The sequence below is a fragment of the Ovis aries genome, chromosome 1 (genome assembly GCF_016772045.2).
Source record: "Ovis aries strain OAR_USU_Benz2616 breed Rambouillet chromosome 1, ARS-UI_Ramb_v3.0, whole genome shotgun sequence".
NCBI lineage: Eukaryota > Metazoa > Chordata > Mammalia > Artiodactyla > Bovidae > Ovis > Ovis aries.
The window spans coordinates 72,009,292-72,030,255 of NC_056054.1; the positions used below are offsets into that span (position 1 = coordinate 72,009,292).

At 45.4% G+C, this 20,964-nt stretch overlaps 1 protein-coding gene across 1 annotated transcript in view; it reads right to left on the reverse strand.

The window, feature by feature from the left end:
* Positions 1-15,141, reverse strand: part of CNN3 (calponin 3) — a 29,772-nt gene extending 14,631 nt beyond the window's left edge. The window contains exon 1 of the mRNA XM_004002212.5: positions 14,853-15,141. Within this exon, the coding sequence (XP_004002261.2) occupies positions 14,853-14,909 (57 nt within the window). The 5' untranslated portion in view covers positions 14,910-15,141. The remainder of the gene's footprint in view (positions 1-14,852) is intronic.
* Positions 15,142-20,964: the final 5,823 nt, after the last annotated feature.

Consider the following 20,964-nt stretch of genomic DNA (forward strand, 5'->3'; position numbering starts at 1 on the left):
CTGCCCATAGCTCCTGTCCAGTCCCATCACCACCCATCTCACTCTCCTTCCTGCCTGTCTGCATTCCAAATTCGCATTCTTCTCAGATTACTGCTGGTGAAAGGGATAAAGGCTTTTTTTAAGTGGGTTTGTCAGAAAAGAAGCAGACTCATAAACACACAGAACAAAACTAGTAGTTAACACCTGGGGGGGAGCAATTTAGGAATTTAGGGATGGGGCAGTGGGAGGTACAAACTGTTGGTTGTACGGTAGGTTCAAAGATGTATTATAAAACCTGGGGAATATAGCCAAGATTCTGTAACAATTATAAACGGAGCATAACCTTTAAAAGTTATATAAGTTTTTAAAAAATTTCTCAAATAAATAATAAAAAGTATAAAATTGAAGGAAAAAAAAGTAGGTACTATCCTCAACTTTAAACACTGGACTAAAATTGGCTCCTGTGGGAATGATAAATACCAAGTGCAAGACAACAGCTTCTCCAGGGAAGAGAGAAGCATGGGATCCGGGGCTCAACTGTAACTTTAACATACTTTTTTTAAATGGGGGAAAAAAAAAAAAAGTTTTTTTTTAACTTAAAAAATTAAAGGCAGGTTTATATCTTATGGGGAGTAGGGGGTAGGAATTCTAGAGGAAATCACTTTACATTGATATCAAGGCAGACTGCAGCTTCCTTAAGTTCACTGTAGAATCTGAGACACACCTTATGGCCTGAACTTACTAAATATTTACAGGAAATGACTATATATTCCCCAGCTATGGAAATCCACATCTGCCTGGGGTAAACCGGAGAAACATCTAAGGGCGTTTTAAATGTGGGCGCATCTCTGAGAGGTACAGCTGAATCTTCAGATCAAGGTAGCAACGTATGGCACCACCACGAAACTTCCCCTCCAAATATGTATAGTCAAACAAATACAAAAACACTATGACTCAACATATGGATACTGTGAAATTAACAAGAAATTAGAGATTTTAAAATAACTTAAGAGGGGCTGATCCAGGGCCCAAAGCAAGCAGTATGACTAACCAATGGCAGGAAAATGCAGAAACAACAGGATGCCAACTTTGTCTTCTCTGTCTAGCAGATGACCATCAGACAACAGAGTTTAGAGTACAGATAGTTAAAAAGCAGATTTAAAAAGTTAAAACTTACACAAGGAGGAAGTAATCACAGAGGCTGGATTCCCAGAAAAATCCAGACTCAAAAATAATGAGTAAAGATGTGCACACTGAATAGCTCCCTGTGTAAGAAATCTGGGCAAACAGTAGTTAATAGGAACCTAGAGAGGAGCCCACTCCTCCCCACTCTCGCCCAAACACAAGGGCCTCTCCCTTACAGGCTGAAGAGCCTGGCTGTCGTGCTTGAGTGGACTCCACGAAAGGTGTGTTGGCACTCAGTGGGCAGGACAGTCACCACCAGGAGCCAGTGAAGACATGAAGGCACGTCTAAGAACACCTGCCTATGTATTCTTGACGGCAGAACAGGCTTCACTCACCTTCCCACCCTTACAGCCCATGCCTGCCATAGTGGATACACAGCAAATTGTTTTTTTATTCACCAAGAGTATTACCAGACTAGGGAAACGCCACAGATTTAAAAATCTCTCTCGTTACCGAAAGGCATCTGCATGTGAATGCCTGGCTCTTAGGGGCATCACATCTCCTTGATCTACCAATCTAGTCATCTTAGATGGATCACCAGGGACATATCTGTTCTACTTTCTGATAAAAGTCCCTTATGTCTATGGCACTCCTGAAGCCCAGTTTTGTAATTCTAGAAGTAGGGCCAGGTCAGAAGCAACAAACGTGCCCACTGTGCTGATCTACGTCAAGGCGGGAGGGGCTCCCAGGGATGGGCACCCAGAGGCTAAGAGTGAGATCTCTGCTCTTCTGTTTTGGTAATTAATGATTTGAAACTATTAGACACACTTATTAAACTTACAAAACATAAATCGGGAATAGTTGAAACAAAATTCTTTTGAATTCTGAAAGCTCCTAGCTTAATAAACAAATTCTTCAAGATATATGTAAAATCCTGCCCCAAAGTTCTAGAACTAACTAGTAATGCTTACTCAGTGATCCTAAGAAAAGTGAGTGCTATCTTGGTCTGCAGAGGTCTATAATTATTTATAAAATACACACTATTGCTCATCTTATTTGTTTGATGAAAGCAGCCTCATGAGGTAAATCAAGGAAAGGATTATTTAAATGAAACAAATGTGAGAAGAGTATGTGAACTATAAAGCCTTAGGCAATTATCACCCCTACTTTAGAGACTGAAAAAAATCAACCTGCCAAAGCACGGATTGGAATCTTCCTTCAAACCACCTCATCAGATGATGACATTGATCAAAACAGAATGAGTTAGTGCTTTGTAGTCGAACAAAAGAGTTAGTTAATAATCCCACTGTGCCCTGGTAGTCAGTTCTGTGTGCCACACTCTAAAAGAAGACATTGACAAACTGGGGTCAGTTTCTAGAAGGAGCAAACTGGGTGGGGAAAAGATTAGGAAAACCGTATATAGCCTATCATGAGACTGGTCAGCTGGAAACAGCTCCGTTTGACCTAGAAGGGTCTCTGGGGGCCCACGAAACAGACTAGTACCGTCTAACTATGTAGATGGACGTCATATAGAAGAGGGAGTGATTTACTCTGAATGCCACACAGACGGTGGACCCTGGATAAATCGCAGAAATCCTAGGGAGCCAACTAGAGGCACACAGCGGGGAGACGACGTGCACCAAGGCAGCACAGGCAAGGACACAACTTAGGACTAAGCAAGATCTTCAGGCGCTTGTGTCCTCATAGAACTCTGTGTGTGTGTGTGCATGCACACGTACTCGGACACTCAGTTGTGTCCGACTCTGCAACCCCATGGGCTGGAGCCCGCCAGGTTCCTCTGTCTATGGAATTTTCCAGGCAAGAATACTGGATCAGATTGCCATTTCCTACTCCAGGGGATCTCACGGACCCAGAGATTGAACCTACATCTCCTGCATTGGCAGGCAGATTCTCTACCACTGTGCTACCCAAGAAGCCTCTCAAATAATCTGAGTCAGGCATGCGAACAGGACTGAAGATTAATCCTTTCTTTTTCTGTAATTACAAGGAGTATCATGGCAGTAGTTTTTCTGTAGCTTGAGAATGTCTATTCATTGGCAAGTCTGCTTCATAGGATAAGTCTTGGAGTCCATTATGACCTGAGGAAGAAGGCATGAAATCCACCCTCACATCCCAAGTGTCACCTGTAAACTCGTCTCTCCCCAGCTTGGAAGCCCCCTGACCATGCTCACCCAAGTGTTCCCAGCTGCCTGCCCTGGCACAGAGTCAGAACACACACACTGCCCCCTACTCTGAGCTTCTGATGGACAACAGTGGAAAGCAGGCCAAGGAGAAACAGACCTCACCATCTTATTAGCTCTCAGGGGAGCTCCTCTTGGGGGTCCTTTTCTGCTTACTATGATGGAGTCTACCCATTGGAGAGATGGCTTTATACAATCAGCAAAGAACAGGATTGACACATCTTATTTTACATGTAGCATAGATGCTGGCTAGGGATAGTTCATGAGGGTCTTAAGATGTATTGTCTGTTCAAGCTATCACTGCCTTTTTTCTTCCCCCAAGAAAACTAGAGGGAAGGAATTTTCCATGAGGGCACTCTTGCATTTCAGCAGTAAAAACTAACTTCACATTGTACCTGATTGTAATGCAATCTGAGAGCACAGAAAGGGAGGGAAAAAGTGAGTTTCTCTGGAAGCACGGAAGCCTCCATCAGATGGCTACACCCAACACCAAGGTATCCCAGATGCTGTGTCGTGAAGGCTTGCTGGTCACCCAGGCACAAATAACAAAATCAACCCAACTTCACATCCTTTCCAATCAAGGGCCAAGGAAGGGAATGAAGAGACAGCAGTGCCCAGGCTGCAAAGGGGGCTCCAGGAGGACTAAGCAGAGAAGTGGCTGAATCAACAGTGTTTTCCACACGTAGGCCTTGGCCTGGACCCTCTTCTCCTGCTCCTGCTGAGTATGCCATCAGATATCAGGGGCTCTGTGAGAAGGGCAACACAGCACTTGCAACAGAAAAAGGGATGTCTTATCCACCTCGGTTCTGTTTCTCTGGTCCTCGTCCTTTTTATTGGGTTGGCCGAAAAGTTCATTCGGCTTTTTGAAACATGGGAAAATCTGAAAGAACTTTTTGGCCAGCCCAATACCTTCCCAGTTTTTCATGGCAAAGCTTCTTCTCTGTGCTGCTTTGCTCCCACCTGCCATGTGTATTGAGCCCTGGCCTTTATCCCGTCCATCAATGGACAAGCGCAATGAAATAAGCACATCTTCAGTTGAACCTGCTGCCAGCCTCAAACACGGTCTTGTTTCTCTTCTATATCACGACAGTCCTCTCCATTTCCTCTCTTAGTATTTATTCCTAAACCCCACTCCACTCCCATCAGAAATGTGCTCTACTGAAAATGGTCTCTTAAAAGGTCACCAGTGATCTTTCCATGGCCAAGTCCAGTGGCCTGTTTCCTTTTCTGGGCCTCTCTGCAGCACTCCTGGGGCCCCCTCCCACCTCTCTTCCTTCTGACTTCTTGTTAAAAGATCTGGAGCTTCCCCCTCTGGTCTGCCTTCTCCTCCTCCTCTGAGAGATGCCAATTTGCCCTGAGTTCTGACCTCAAATTAAAATGGTTAGGAGCATGAGCCCCGGAAACTGAATGCTCTATTTAGAATCTCATCTCTGCCATGCCCACTTCCTCACCTGTAAATCAGAGATCATTAATAACAACTCACATCAGAAGGTGCTGAGAAGGATCAATGACCTCATTTACATAAATCTTAAGACCCCAATAAATGTTAACCCTTCACTTTCTATCTACATTTTGCTGGCCACTCCTATCCAGCTACTCTTTGATAGCTATTTTGATAAAGTTATCATTTTGATGCCAACTGAGCTATTTTTAAAAAAATTACAGTCAAATAATTTATAAAAAGAGATGCCCTCACTCCATTCTTTAGCCTCATCTCATTGCCAACCCCCACTTGAGTCTGGTGGAGGTGACAGATGGGGGAGGGGCCACGAATGTCACTGAATCAAGACTTGAAAATAAAGAACTAAAGCCCGTGACTTGAATTTCGACAAGGTTGCTCACAGATAGTTTTGTCTGTTTTTAACATCAAGAGGAGATCTCCCTTCTTTTTTGAACCATTAGTGGGAACTAGTCAACTGTTTTTTAGGCAGCAAGTTGGCAATATCCATGAACATATTTAAATGTTGGATCAGAAGTTATACACTTTTCCACACAAGTGACTTTTTAAGGAAATATCCACCAGTATGGAAGTAATGAATAAATACATAATTGAAGTCCACATGATAGACTATAATTCAATTTCTAAAATGTCCAAATGATATTTAAAGGTGTACAAGCAGTTGGGTGGGGGTAAGGGATACAGAATACTTTCGCTTCTTTACTTTCATATTTTGGTACTGTTTGCATTCTTCCTGATAAATATTTCATTCATAAAATAAGGATCAAAAAAGAGAAGAGTTTCTCATAAGCAAAGAAGATGGCATCCCAAGGTAGATGCATCGTATTCATGCAGCGATGACTTGGCCAAGGTCACAGGCTTGGCAGGGATTCATCTGGACCATGCGTGGCTCCAAAGTCTGAGTCTTTTCCACCCCTGAATGTTCTCCCACTCCCACCCTTCTAACTAAGCTGAGACAGGAACTCTCTAAGCTAGCACAGGCAGCTCTGCGGCCTGCAGACAAAGGATTAAGAACTGAGAACGGGGTGGTGCCTTAGACTCTGTGGCTTAAAAAATCCTTCCAACTCAGGGAGATGTGAGAAGGCATCCAACAACAACCAGCACCATCAGTGCAGCAGATCGGTGCACCGTGAACTTGCTGCGGCTTCGATTCAAACCAGCCCCAGAATCTGTAGTCTTGAAGGGTGTTGCCAGCATGGTTCAAAAGTTCATAATAAGAGATTTGGCAGAGATGCCTCAGACCTAAAACATTTCAGTTCTTCCACTGGCCCTCATAAAAAGTAGCTTCCTTCCACATGCATGTTTTAGAAAATGCTGGAAAGGATGTCAACAGCAGAGTTGTCAATGAAAGGAGAAACAGAAAATGAAAAAAACAAAGTCCAGAGAGGAAGAAATTTAGGAACAAACACCTGGCAGGCAAAGCCCGTGTGTGTGTGTGTGCAAAGCCCGTGTGTGTGTGTGTGTGTGTGTGTGTCTGTCTGTCTGTCTGTCTGAGGTGAGGTTGCGGGAGGGGCTTTTATTCACATCTAGGCCTCTGAAGAAAGGGAAAGACAGAGACGAAGGCGTGTCCATTCAGGGGGAGAGATCTGGCTGTGGGAGCACTCTGAAGAGCCGCCCTAAGGTTCCAGCTCACCTCCTAAGGGCCAAGGACTCCAACAAGCTTAAAATGTGCTATTTCATATAAGTAGAGTTTCTATACTCAATTAGAAGTATGATTCCTGTTGCTATTTTTGCTTCCAAAGTAGAATCACATGTTGGAGTTATAAGAGACTCACTACACATGGTATTGATTATTTTCTCTATTTCCTCCCACGTGAAACAAAAGGAAGGAGGGAAAACTGCAATCATAAAGCGCTCTCTCCATCCAATTGAGGAGCCTTCTGCAGCACTAGGCAGGCAGAGAGGTTTTAAGATAATGATGAAAGATTAGTGTGCAAACATCTGAGAAGAGGAAAGAAGAAACAACAATGATATCATAGCAGTGTGCCTAGCCACTCAGCAGCTGGGGTCCCCTAGAAGACGTGTGGGCGAAGAGAGGAGAGGGCCATAAATGCTTAGGTTATGAATTGCCCAGAAGGCCTCCTCTCTTTGGACGCACATCCCTAATTCCTAACCTTCCCAGGGCGGATATGCCTGCCTCACACTCACACCCTGAAGCTTCCTGGTCCTGGGAGGAAGGAAGACGAAGAGGTTCCCTCCCTACCGACCTGGGGGAACCTAGGAATTAAGTCTTTTCTCCTCATGGACTTGCTTCACACAGGTCTAGGGAGAACCTTCCTAAGACCATTTAAGACTGAAGGCCTCCACTGACAATACTACAAGGTAAATATGCTTATCAGTCCACTGCAGAGGAATACCCACCCTGTCTGAAATCCAGAAATGAAAGGTGTATCTTGTCTAACAGAAATCAATTTCTTAGGAAGAAAAAGCAAAGTACTGGTACACCCAGAAAGCGAGGCCTCTAGCTCTACAAAGAAGTCCATGGCCCTGAGGGCGGTGTGACACGCGGGACACAGCCCAGGGTTCACTGCAGGACTCCACTACAGGCTGCTGGGGGAGGTGTGGATCAGGACGCAGGAGCAGAGCACAGTCCTGAGTTAGAAATAGAGAGATATTGCTGGCTCTGGAGCCCCCTATCTGCCAGAAGCCTCATTCAGACACAGATTGGTGCATGAATGTTCAAGTTCTCAAGATAATCTCAAAATCTAGAAGGTAAAAGAAGCTGGGGAGAACACAGGACTGAACCTAACCAGCAGAGCAAAATGGAACAATTACTAACATGTACATATGTGTACTTTGGGTTCTAGGTATTATTTGAAACATGTTACACAGATTATCTTGCTTATCTCACCCCAAACCCTACGGACAGGTACTAGCATATCCACACTTTACAGATGAGACACTGAGAGGTTATTTGCCCAAAGTCACAGGGTAAGAGGCAGAACCAAGATTAGGAGCCAGTCAGAGCCTCCAGGGCTACCAGGTTCTACTTTCTCATGGAGAAGAACTTACAGGGGACCCGCCTGACATCTTCAAGTTCACAAAGATTCCCATGGTCATGTTTCCATAAAATGTGCAAAATATTTTTTTTTGGTAATGATGAACTCTAAATTGTATAAGCTTCAGGCCCCACAAACAGCGTGAATCAACTGCAGGCTCAAAAAACTCTTATCAAAAACCTAAGCACAAGTACATGAGTAACAGTTAAGAGCCCACATGGCTAGAGCTCAGAGTTCAGGAAAGCCAAGGCACATTGTATACGCTATAGAAGGATGCCTAGAAGAAAATCAAACCTGCGAAAAAATTCTAACAAGCTCCTTCCCATGACCTAGTCATATTGAGATGAGAAATAAGCATTTCCCCTCTCTCTTAGATATAATGGTCATGACTGGCTGAAAAATTGAAACCACCCAACTGTGCTTTTTTTCTTTTAATGTAATATATATTAACTGGGGTTCCTGATATGTTGTGCAGTGAAAGAAAACAATTACTGATCTCATGATTCCACTTGGAAAGGGAAAACACCTACAAAATAGAGGATCTGACTCTTGTTGATGGCTGCAGCAAGGTCTTCACTGTCAAGCTCACTTTGGGGATTTTAAAGGACAGAGGTAGACAAATAGCACAATTTCCACAAAGAAAAGAATGTAAAAAGCTGTAGATCATAGGATAGTGAGTTTGATAATGATCCTCATTAATATTCCAGAGTAAATAATTCTGAGTACTTTAAATGGGTAACAGGTACCTCTTCTCAGTTCAGCAAATTGTGTTTTCTTTGGGTTTCCCTCGTTGCTCAGTCAGTAAAGAATCTGCCTGCAATGCAGGAGGCCTGGGTTTGATTCCTGGGTTGGGAAGATCCCCTGGAGAAGGAAATGGCAACCCACTCCAGTATTCTTGCCTGAAGAATTCCATGGACAGAGGCACCTAGCAGGCTACAGTCCATGGGGTTGCAAGAGTCGGACATGACTTAGCAACTAAACCACCAACCACCATTTTAAATGGGTAGCAGGTACATCTTCTCAATTCAGCAAACTGTTTTTCCTTTAATTGTTTTGGTCAAGACAGGAAAACAAACCCTGAAAGCAGGCAAACTGCAATGGTACAGCCCCGCCAGGACTGGCACATATCCAGGTGGGCTGAAGGGCCTCTTCACAGGCGGCCTTTTGGGAGATGACCCGACAGAGTCTTGCAGAGGGGATCTCTACTGTTCCTCCCTAACCTGGGAGTCTAAGAAAGAACTTCAACAACAAGAAGGAATTATCTCAGTGATAAATTTTCAGTGTAGTAATAACAATGAAAAGAAACTGAAGAAAAATTAACTATAAAAATCACCACATCCTTCAAAAATTTCACACTTGTACCATAGAATTTCTTTACATAGACTTCTCAAACACTGCTACTTTCCAGTTTCTAGAGACAGTAAAACCCATTCCTGATTAATAAATTCATTAAATCAATAAATACTTATTGGGCATCCATTATGTGCCAAGTTGTATTCTAAAAGATAGATTTTTGAGATATCTCACCAGTGAATAAGACAAAGATTCTACTGATGGTATAAGGAGATAATAAAAAGTTCTAAATTAAAAAGCTATTACTGAACCGTAAAGTGAAAAAAAAGCTAAAGCTAAACCTATCCATACATTTTTATCAGGATTCTCTAGCAGCAAAACAAGGCGGACCACCTTAGAGCACAATTTACATCAGGAGTCCACTATCACCCTGGGGTTACTCTGATCAGTGAGCAAACTGCTTGTCCAAATGGCACTGGACTGGCAGGCTGGCAGGGTCTCAATGGGACATTTGGTAATAATATTTAACTGGACATGGAACAACAGACTGGCTCCAAATAGGAAAAGGAGTACATCAAAGCTGTATATTGTCACCCTGCTTATTTAACTTATATGCAGAGTACATCATGAAAACCACTGGGCTGGAAGAAGCACAAGCTGGAATCAAGATTGCCGGGAGAAATATCAATCACCTCAGATATGCAGATGATACCACCCTTATGGCAGAAAGTGAAGAACTAAAAAGCCTCTTGATGAAAGTGAAAGAGGAGAGTGAAAAAGTTGGCTTAAAGCTCAACATTCAGAAAACGAAGATCATGGCATCCGGTCCCATCACTTCATGGGAAATAGGTGGGAAAATAGTGGAAACAGTGTCAGACTTTATTTTGGGGGGCTCCAAAATCACTGCAGATGGTGACTGCAGCCATGAAATTAAAAGACGCTTACTCCTTGGAAGAAAAGTTATGACCAACCTAGACAGCATATTCAAAAGCAGAGACATTACTTTGCTAACAAAGGTCCATCTAGTCAAGGCTATGGTTTTTCCAGTAGTCATGTATGGATGTGAGAGTTGGACTGTGAAGAGAGCTGAGTGTCAAAGAATTGATGCTTTTGAACTGTGGTGTTGGAGAAGACTCTTGAGAGTCCCTTGGACTGAAAGAAGATCTAACCAGTCCATCCTAAAGAAGATCAGTCCTGGGTGTTCATTGGAAGGACTGATGTTGAAGCTGAAACTCCAGTACTTTGGCCACCTCATGTGAAGAGCTGACTCATTGGAAAGGACCCTGATACTGGGAAGGATTGGGGGCAGGAGGGGAAGGGGACGACCCAGGATGAGATGGCTGGATGGCATCACTGACTTGATGGACATGAGTTTGGGTGGACTCAGGGAGTTGGTGATGGACAGGGAGGCCTGGCATGCTGTGATTCATGGGTCATAAAGAGTCGGACACGACTGAGTGACTGAACTGAACTGATATTTAATTATTATTCTGTGATTGCTTAATTTACTTTTTGCTGCTACTGCTGCTAAGTCTCTTCAGTCATGTCTGAACTCTGTGCCCCCCCACAGATGGTAGCCCACAGGCTCCTCTGTCCCTGGGATTCTCCAGGCAAGAATACTGGGGGGGGGGGGGGGGTTATCATTTTCTTCTCCAATGCATGCATGCATGCTAAATCACTTGAGTCGTGTTCAACTCTGTACGACCCCATGGACAGCAGCCCACCAGGCTCCTCTGTCCACGGAATTCTCCAGGCAAGAGTACTGGAGTGGGTTGCCATTTCCTTCTCCAAATTTACCTTTTAAAGACTTACAATTTTAGTAGTAAATCGTCTAAAGTGTTTTTTGTCTGTTGAGGGATACCATCTTGAAACCAAAAAGACTGTGTGAGAAGCTGCTTTGCTCAAATCAGACATTCCCTGGGAGCAGAAACTGTGAGAATGTGCATTCCAATTCCATACTTCTTAATACTCAATTAGACCCCTCCCCCAAAGACATGCCCAGGTAAGATCACTGCATCTCCACTCACTCCTGCCTCACAGCTAACTCCTCCACTTCCCTGAGAACTGTAACTGCCCCTGCAGCACTTGCTCTAAGACTGGTGAGGGCATACTTCACTGCATCCTCAGCTTTACAAGAAAGTACCCTGGATTCCCAGGTGGCGAGGTGGTTAAGAATCTGCCTGCCAGTGAAGGAGCTGCCAGAGACCAAGCAAGGTTCGATCCCTGGGTCAGGAAGATCCCCGGAGAAGGAAATGGCAACCCACTCCAGTATTCTTGCCTGGGAAATCCCATGGACAGAGAAGCCTGGCAGGCTACAGCCCGTGGGGGTCACAGAGTTGGACATGACCGAGCACGCATGCATGCACCCTGACTCCAACATCAGCACCAAGTGTTGGAAACGCTGTGCTTCCCTTCAGGGCGTGTCACGTTTCCATGGTTCATACGGCACAGAGCTATTTACCTCTGGTCCCTTAGATGCAGCCAAGGGCCTGGCTCAACCTGTATGATCCATGTAAGACCTTTCTACTTTATGTTCCCACCTCTCACTGAACTATCTACACCAGCTTCTATGTTTTCCTGGACCTTCTACTACATTATAGTCTTTGTAGATTGCAAGTTATAATCCTTTCATTATTAGAGAGACACTGTTATACTGCAGGCTAAAGGATTCTACTTTTTTTTAGGCTGTTTCCAAACATCTTTTTGCCAATTAAAAACAAAAAAAAATCTGTATGTTCTGCCATGTATTATTATCTTCTCAAACAAATATCTTAAATTGACTGATTTTCCCTTGAAATTTTATTAATTAAAGCTATCTGAGATCAAAGGTTTCCTCAATTCACTGGTAAACTGCTTTCCCAGCTCAATATAAATAGACTAAAGCCTTTTTAAAAATAAAATGGAATATTTAAACAGGCAGTGACATACAAGTCTAAGAAATATAATACCAATGCTAATTGTCTATTATAAGAATTTCCACAACATACTCATTGAGTACTTACTACAAGCCAGACACATCTCAGTAACACAAAGTTTAGAGGTGGTAACTATTACTTCCCCCATTTACTGATTAGGAAACTAGGACAGAAATATCAAATAACTTGCCCAACATCACTCAAGGCAGTTAAGTGGCAAGGGGGATTAGAAGCCAGATCTGTCTCACTCCAAGGTCCATATCACACTACCACCCCCCACATGGTTAAATGAGGTTTTAAGAAAAAAAAAAAAAACACCCAAACTGACATTTAAGCAATCTATCACAGAGAAAAAGCAAGTTATGTTGTGCAATACACAGAGAAAAAGCAAGAAGAAATCAAAAGCTATCCAAATAAAGCAGTGTCAAAGTTCAAGTTCCACAGACCCATTCATCAGGTGGTTCTGAGCTCTCAGCTGAAATGCATTATCTCATACAAAGAATTAGCAGACAGGGATATTTGATTTCCAAGCCCAATTAAAACAGCATTAAATGAATAATCATGATGCCAGGAAGTGACAGGTGGACAGCAAAAATAGCGGGGAGGGGGATAGACAACAGTGAATGGTAACAGAACAGCCCTAAGTACTCCACTAAGACATCACTCTAAGTTAAAATTCTTAGAATATTCCAACTTTCTCCTGTGATCTTGAGCAAATCACACCTCTCTGAGCTTCAGCATCCTGATCTGTAAATGATGTTGGGTAATCCCAGGAATCCTCCCCATCTCAGAGGGCTGCTCTGCTGTGGAGATCAAAAGACTTCCTATGAAAGGATACAGTCTGAAAGAACCATATAAATGAAAGGGGTTATTAAAGGTTGGTTTGATGCTTAAAGGGGTAAACCCACAGTTATACAAACCAAAAGTGAAAACCAACTTTCCAAAGATCCTGAAAGCTGAGGTTTTACTATTTTAAAAAATGTATAATAATTATAGTTATTAATGATCTAGCCTCAGTCTATGTACTTCCTTCAGTCTACTCAATAATAAGTAGGAAAGGGGCAGAAGTTGCTTCATTAATCAGCAAAAAGATGATATTAACCACCAAGAGAAGTCAGTCACTTGAAGGACTGCCAAGGTCAGTACCTCACTTACAACGCAAAAGGTAGAGACTTAAGGGTTGCCATACAAGTATCTCAAGGGCAAATTAAAATTAATGTGCACAAGCCAGGCCAGGCTATTACATCCAGCAGATTGGACACGCTGATTCCACTGAAAGGATTCCTAAAGGTCCACTTGCAAACCTTGGAAAGAACAACACAATAGTCTAGGGGTTTTCAATTGGTGGGGTTTGTACTCACAAACCACTCACTTTTCTGTTCTTCTAAACAATGTTGAGGAAACCGCTATCTAACACGCTTGACAAGGCAAAAAGATCTAAATTTCAATTTTAGATACACAAACTAAAATCAACTGCTTGCTTCAAAGATTGTTTAGAATTTAGTAACAACTGAATTGATAATATGATGTGGAGACTCTGTATCAGGGATTGAGCAGAGCCACAATTCTCCCTTGGGGTGTGACAATCCTTAGGTAATTCCCTCCACACTTCCTACACCCCCAACGCTGGGATGTTACAGTTCTGACAATGCCGGTGAATTCTACCAGAGGTAGGACGGTTCGGGGGGCAATCCTGACATGCTTCGGCTCCCGGGAGGTTAATGGGAATTAAACCACAGCAGCCCTCCTTTGTGGCGCTTTGGCCAGAACAGCAGAAAGGAGACAATGAGCGTTCTGTGCGCAGTTCCGCGCGGATTGGCTGTTCTCTCCCCTCAGAAACCCCTGATGTCATGGGCTTGGAATGCAGGGAGGGAGGAAGGAAGGAGAGGGTTTGAGGAGGGGGACGCCTCTCATCTCTTTCCCAGACCGAAAGTCCCAAAGATAAACTCAACGCATTCTTATGCTGGGCAAAGTGGTAAAACCGAGGGTTAACCAAAGCCCAATCACTCCAAACTACAGTCCACCTCGGCAAATAAACCCTGAACAAAAGCAACGCACGAAGATTTCCTTGATACCGTTAAAGTCTAACGTACTACAAACTTCAGTGTTTTGGCTTTTTTAAGGAAAAAAAAAAAAAAAAAAAGCTCAGGGCTACAGCAGATATCCCCGAGGCGGCGCGCTCAGGCTTTGTCTCCTCTTGCCGCAAAAGCAGTAGCAACTGGCACCGGGATTCGAAAACCAGGAAGGGTTCTGGCCGGCTCGCGTCCTTCCGGTGGTCCTAAGGCCCTTGCCTGAGGCCGCTCAGCGGTCTCCCACCCGGCAAGAGGCGAGGAACAATGGGGACCCAGTTTGCCCACTAACCGCCCAACTTTACTCGCGGCTTTGAATTCCGCCCGGGGGCTAGAGTGTGTGAAGGTCCAGGGTCTGCCAGGGGCCCGGGCCGGGGTGGATGGCGGAGGCTGCTCGCTGGGTCCCCAGCCGCGCCGACGGGCCCCACCTAAGGGCGAATGACCAGGCAGGAGCGCCCCCTTCCCGGGGGGGTGCGTCCTGCAGCCGCGGACCCGCCTCTGGAACCAAGGGACGGCGCTGAGGGATTCCAAGAGCCTGGGAACCCACCGCCCGTCGCTAGCCTCGGCCCGCGGAGCTGGAACAAAGCCAGCTGAGCGCCCGGGAGCCTGCGCTTGCAGCCGGGGACAGGACGGGGACGCGCAGAAACTGTCGCGCACCCCCTTCCCCGCCCGGACATCTACTATCCGCGAAGCCCGCCAGCCAAGGCGCGCGGGGAGAAGCGCGGCCCCAGCCGCCCGGGTCTCGGTCCCGGGGCGGCGCCCTGCCTCCCAGCTCTGGCCCCAGGTCCCGCCCCACCCGAGCCCAGGCGTACCTTGTTCTTGACCTCGGCCGAGAGCCCATAGGAAGGGCCCTTGTTGAAGTGGGTCATGATGATCCGCGCGGCGGGAAGAGGCTGAGTTCGGGTCCGGGGGTTTCTTGCACTCGGTTTCCCCGCTCCTGGCCCCGAGGAGTGGCCGCACTACAAGATGCTCGGAGCTCGCTCTCCTGGGCGCCGCAGGAGTCGCCGGGACGCGGCGGCGGGACGCGGGCGGTGCCTCGGCTGCTCGGCCGGACGCGGTACCCCAGACGCTCCCGCTCTGCTCCGGAGTCCCGCACGAACTGCCCCCCGCCGCCTCCCCCGGACTTTCAGGGATTGGCCGACCAGCCCGACCAATGGAGGGCCGCCGCCTCCCGCGTCTCCGGAGAGGGGGCGGCGCGGCCAACTGAAGGGCGGCGGGCGCCGCGCTCCCTCCCGGCGCGGGTCTCTGGCCCGGGTCCCCGCCCTCACGCCTCGCTGGGGCGAAGCGGCCCCTCCTCCAGGCCCGGCGGAGCAGGCAGCGCCGGTGGAGGTCTGTCCCGCGATGGGAGTCGCCCTGGCTCCCGGGGGCTTCCCAGAGGCCCGGAGTTCGCGTCAACTTCCAGGCATCCGCTTGCCGAGGGAAGCCCGCCAGGGTTGACCCGTGGCTGATCCACCGCCTCCTGCCTGCTCCCTGGCTGCAGACCCCGCGCGCGCAGATGGCGGGCAGACCCCTCCATTCGATGCGGGGGGCAGCGTTGCAGCCCCTGTGCCCGAGAAAGGGGGGCCCCCCTCCTCCGACACCTGCTTCTTCCTCCCTTACCCTGCAGCTTCCCACACCTGTTGGGCTGACCTCTCCACTGCTGCCGTCCTGGGAACAGTCAAGGCTTCGGGCCAAATTCGAGCTCACTCTGGGTGTGCAGTACGGAAAAAAAGTGGGGAATGTGCCATGGCAGAGCCTGGGCATTTTAAGCCATTTTCTGGATTCGCACCAACTCCTTTTCACAAGCATCTTTTATCCGGGGTTCAGCTAATCCAAAAACCCAGGTGACTGTTCTATTTTTCTCTCTCTCTCTCTCTCTCTCTCTCTCTCTCTCTCATCCGTAGGCTTCTTTGAGCCAGATCTTTTGTGTAGAGCTAAGTAAACTTGTATCCTTTAGGCCAGAAGGGCCTCCATCCTTTCATGGTCCCGCTTCCAACGCATCACTTTCTTTCCCTCAGATCTCAAATAACTTGATAGGAGGAAGGGAACAGAACTCTCCTCATCCATCAGTGCCTGGCACTGTTCTAGACACCTCCCAAACACGTTCTCATTTACTCCTCTCAAACAACCCGTAGGTAGACATCACATCCATTTTAGGGGTGAGAAAGCCAAAACTCAGAGACCGAAGTATACTGACCCAGGTCTGCTGGCCTCAGAAGCTTTGCCTCTGGCCAGAACTTTCTCCTGCATACTTAGGACATGTTTCTATCCCTGAGAGTCTAGTGTAAGAGTTCTGTTTAGCAAATACCAGTTGCTGTGCCAGAACAGATCATGGAACCAGGTGCGGCAAACTGCTTGAGAGGAGGAGTCAAACTTTTTCCTGTCGTTGAGCCCGCTTGGAACAGAAATGAACAGGGCAACTTTGAAAGAAAATGCGCAAAAGTGCTATTAGCTTTTCAAGGGCTTTTGACTGATTTGGTGGAGGGAGGGTAGAAGGTGCAGGAGACTAGTAGGGAGGAAAGTGAATGATTTATGTGATTTGCTAATTTAGTCAGGAGGTAGGAATGATAATTAGGTCAGTCATCCCACACAGAAATGACACAGTTGACCCAGGATTGGTGAGGCAAGCAGTTTGGGCTGCTTTTCCAGTAGTGTGATAGCGGCTGAGTGTCATGCACAAGACTTCACCCACTTTTCTTTGGGACTAAAGGGTGAGAAATGGAGGCCAAATTTGAGATACAAGTCAGTTCTATCACATGCTGTTCCTGCTGTGATGTAAGCTTGTCTGACTACAGTAAGATGGAGAACATAGAGTCAAAATCCCTTTCATCTACTTCAAGGTCATTCCTTGTATCATAGACTATACAAGAATCATATTCAATTTCATCATGGAAACAAAGACAAAAATGTGACTTTTTTGTAATGGGGGTTATTGTTTAATGGGTACAAAGGTTAGCTTGGAATGATGATAGAATTCTGGAAATGGTTAGCGGCAATAGTCATAAAACAATGAAAATGTACTTAATGCCACTGCTGCTGCTGCTGCTAAGTCACTTCAGTCTTGTCCGACTCTGTACGACCCCATAGACGGCAGCCCACCAGGCTCTGCTGTCCCTGGGATTCTCCAGGCAAGAATGCTGGAGTGGGTTGCCATTTCCTTTTCCAATGCATGAAAGTGAAAAGTGAAAGGGAAGTAGCTCAGTCGTGTCCGACTCTCAGCAACCCCATGGACTGCAGCCTACCAGGCTCCTCCGTCCATGGGATATTCCAGGCAAGAGTACTGGAGTGGGTTGCCATTGCCTTCTCCTTAATGCCACTATATACTTTAAAATGGGTCTTTTTAAATCCCTCCCTTTCTCCTCCTTGCTACCCAACTTGATCAAACAACCATGGATACATTTTATGTCTCTGCATGTCAGTTTGTGTTTCCTAGAATTTTATATAAATGAGACCATACAATGTTTCCATTTCAAATGGCTTCTTTCACTCAGCAAAATCATTTTGAGATTTGTTAACATTGTAGCATATATCAGTAGTTCCTCCTAGGTTTATTACTGAGTAGCATTCCATTGTAAGATTATACCACAGTATGCTGTGCTGTGCTAGGTCACCCAGTCATGTCCGACTCCTGGGACCCCATGGACTGCAGCCCACCAGGCTCCTCTGTCCATGAGGATTCTCCAGGCAAGAATACTGGAGTAGGTTGCCATGCCTTCCTCCAGGGGATCTTCCCAACCCAGGGATCAAACCCAGGTCTCCCCCATTGTGTGCATATATCTATCTATCTATGTATATATATATATATCCATCCTCTTGTTGATGAACATTTCTATTTCCAGTTTTTAGCTATTGCAAATAAAGTTATATGAAAATTCATGTACAAGACTTTTTATGGACATATGCTATCATTTTTCTTGGATAAATACCTATGAGTGGAATGACTGGATCATAAGAAAGGTATAGGTTTCACTTTTCAAGAAATTGCCAATCTTTTCCAAAATAATTGTACCACTTTATATTCCCACCAGCAGTGTACAAGAGTTCCAGCTTCTCTGCATCCTCACCAACACTTGTTATAGTCAATATTTTTAAGTTTAGCAATTCTAGTAGATGTAAGGTGATATCTCATTGTTGTTTAAACTCTAATTTTCCCAAATAAGTAATGATACTAGGCATCTTTTCATGTGCTTATTTTTGTCATGAGTATATCTTTTTCATGAAGAATTTTTTCAATCTTTCCCCCATTTTATGTGTTTTCCTATTATAGTAGACATCTTTAACTTATCATTACCAGAATAGATTTAGAAAATCCTGACCAACGTCTAACAATAGAATGTGTCAGCAAATGCTAGAAAGTAAAATTTCACGTTACAAAATAACTACCAGGTGTGGCCCAACAATCTTAATTATTTTAACTGGAGCTGCCTTAATGTGCAGAATTGAAATAAATGCTCTTAAAGAGGTCAATACTACCTTTCCAAATTCCCATTAATTAAAAGAAGTTGGTGGGGAGCTGTAAGAAAGTGTCCTTTCACAGATACAAATCTGTGGGTCACATTTGTCACATACCTTCCCACTTAGACAACAGCAAAAAATGTTTTGGAGAATACACCCTGTAAATACACAATGCCAGAGAATCACAGAGAAGCAAGAAGGCATCAGTTTATGCTATTAGAAGACTCAGAGGAAACTAAGCAACTCTTAAGCACCTACTATGTGCTAAGCAATATTAGAGGTGCATCATGGGCAGTAAGATCATATAATTTATCGCCCAAATAGGAATACTTCTGAGAGTGAAAAGGGGTACTGCTAACCAGTCCATTCTGAAGGAGATCAACCCTGGGATTTCTTTGGAAGGAATGATGCTAAAGCTGAAGCTCCAGTACTTTGGACACCTCATGTGAAGAGTTTACTCATTGGAAAAGACTCTGATGCTGGGAGAGATTAGGGGCAGGAGGAGAAGGGGACGACCCAGGATGAGATGGCTGGATGGCATCACGGACCTGATGGACGTGAGTCTGAGTGAACTCCAGGAGATGGTGATGGACAGGGAGGCCTGGCGTGCTGTGATTCATGGGGTCGCAGAGAGTCGGACACGACTGAGCGACTGAACTGAATTGAACTGAACTGAACATTGTTTGTATCAGGCAGTCCTGGTAAGTCTCCTTGATAATGTTCTTTTTTATGATCCAAAATATCCCTGTTAGGCTTCCCTGGTGGCTCAGTGGTAAAGAATCTACCTGTCAATGCAGGAGACACAGGTTTGATCCCTGGTCCAGGAAGATCCCACGTGCCTTGGAGAGTTAAGCCTTTGTGGCACGGCTCCTGAGCCTGAGCTCTAGAGCCCAGGAGCCGCAGTTACTGACACGTGTGCAGCCGTGAGCCCTTGCTCCACAACGAGAGAAGCCACCTCGATGAGAAGCCCGTTCACTGCAACTGGAGAGTGGCCCCTGCTTGCCACAATGAGAGGAAAGCCCATGCAGCAACGAAGACCCCGCACAGTCAATAATAACAATGTGTGCATGTGAAAGTCACTTAGTCCTGTCCAACTCTTTGTGACCCCATGGACTATCCAGTCCATGGAATTCTCCAGGCCAGAATACTGGAGTGGCAAGCCTTTCCCTTCTCCAGGGGATCTTCCCAACCCAGGGATAGAACCCAGGTCTCCCACATTGCAGGCGGATTCTTTTATCAGCTGAGCCAGAAAGGAAGCCCAATAATAACAATGATAAATAGTAAGTATGCCTGTTTCAGTCAGTTCAGTTCCATTCAGTTGCTCAGTCATGTCTGATTCTTTGTGACTCCATGGACGGCAGCACGCCAGGCCTCCCTGTCCATCACCAACTTCCAGAGTTTACTCAAACTCACTTCCATTGGGTCGGTGATGCCATACAACCATCTCATCCTCTGTCATTCCCGTCTCCTCCTACCCTCAATCTTTACCAGCATCAGGGTCTTTTCAAATGAATCAGCTCTTCACATGAGGTGGCCAAAGTATTGGAGTTTCAGCTTCAGCACCGGTCCTTCCAATGAATATTCAGGACTGATTTCCTTTAGGATGGACTGGTTGGATCTCCTTGCAGTCCAAGGGACTCTCAAGAGTCTTCTCCAACACCACAGTTTAAAAGCATCAATTCTTTGGTGCTCAGCTTTCTTTATAGTCCAACTCTCACATCCATACATGACCACTGGAAAACCATAGCCTTGACTAGATGGACCTTTGCTAGCAAAGTAATGTCTCTGCTCTTGAATATGCTGTTTAGGTTGGTCATAACTTTTCTTCCAAGGAATAAGCATCTTTTTATTTCATGACTGCAGTCACCATCTGCAGTGATTTTGGAGCCCCCAGAAATAAAGGCTGACACTGTTTCCACTGTTTCTCCATCTATTTGCCATGAAGTGATGGGACCAGATGCCATGATCTTTGTTTTCTGAATGTTGAGCTTTAAGCCAACTTTTTCACTTTCTTCTTTCACTTTCATCAAGAGGCTCTTTAGTTCTTCAATTTCTGCCATAAGGATAGTGTCATCTGCATATCTGAGGTTATTGATATTTCTCCCGGCAATCTTGAGTCCAGCTTGTGCTTCTTCCAGTCCAGGGTTTCTCATGATGTACTCTGCATATAAGTTAAATAAGCAGGGTGACAATATACAGCCTTGACGTACTCTCTTTCCTATTTGGAACCAGTCTGTTGTTCCATGTCCAGTTCTTACTGTTGCTTCCTGACCTGCATACAGATTTCGACAGTTAAAATGATCACTCATTTAATGGCATGACTCACAACAACCCTGAGATGGTAAATATTGTCTATTCCCATTTTGCAATCAGAAACTAAGATTTAGAAAGGGTACACAACTTGGCCAAAGGCAGGTGGTTAATGGAGAGCAAAATTAGGATTTGAAACCAGGTTTGCTTTAGGATGATTTCTCAGAAACCAATCTCCCA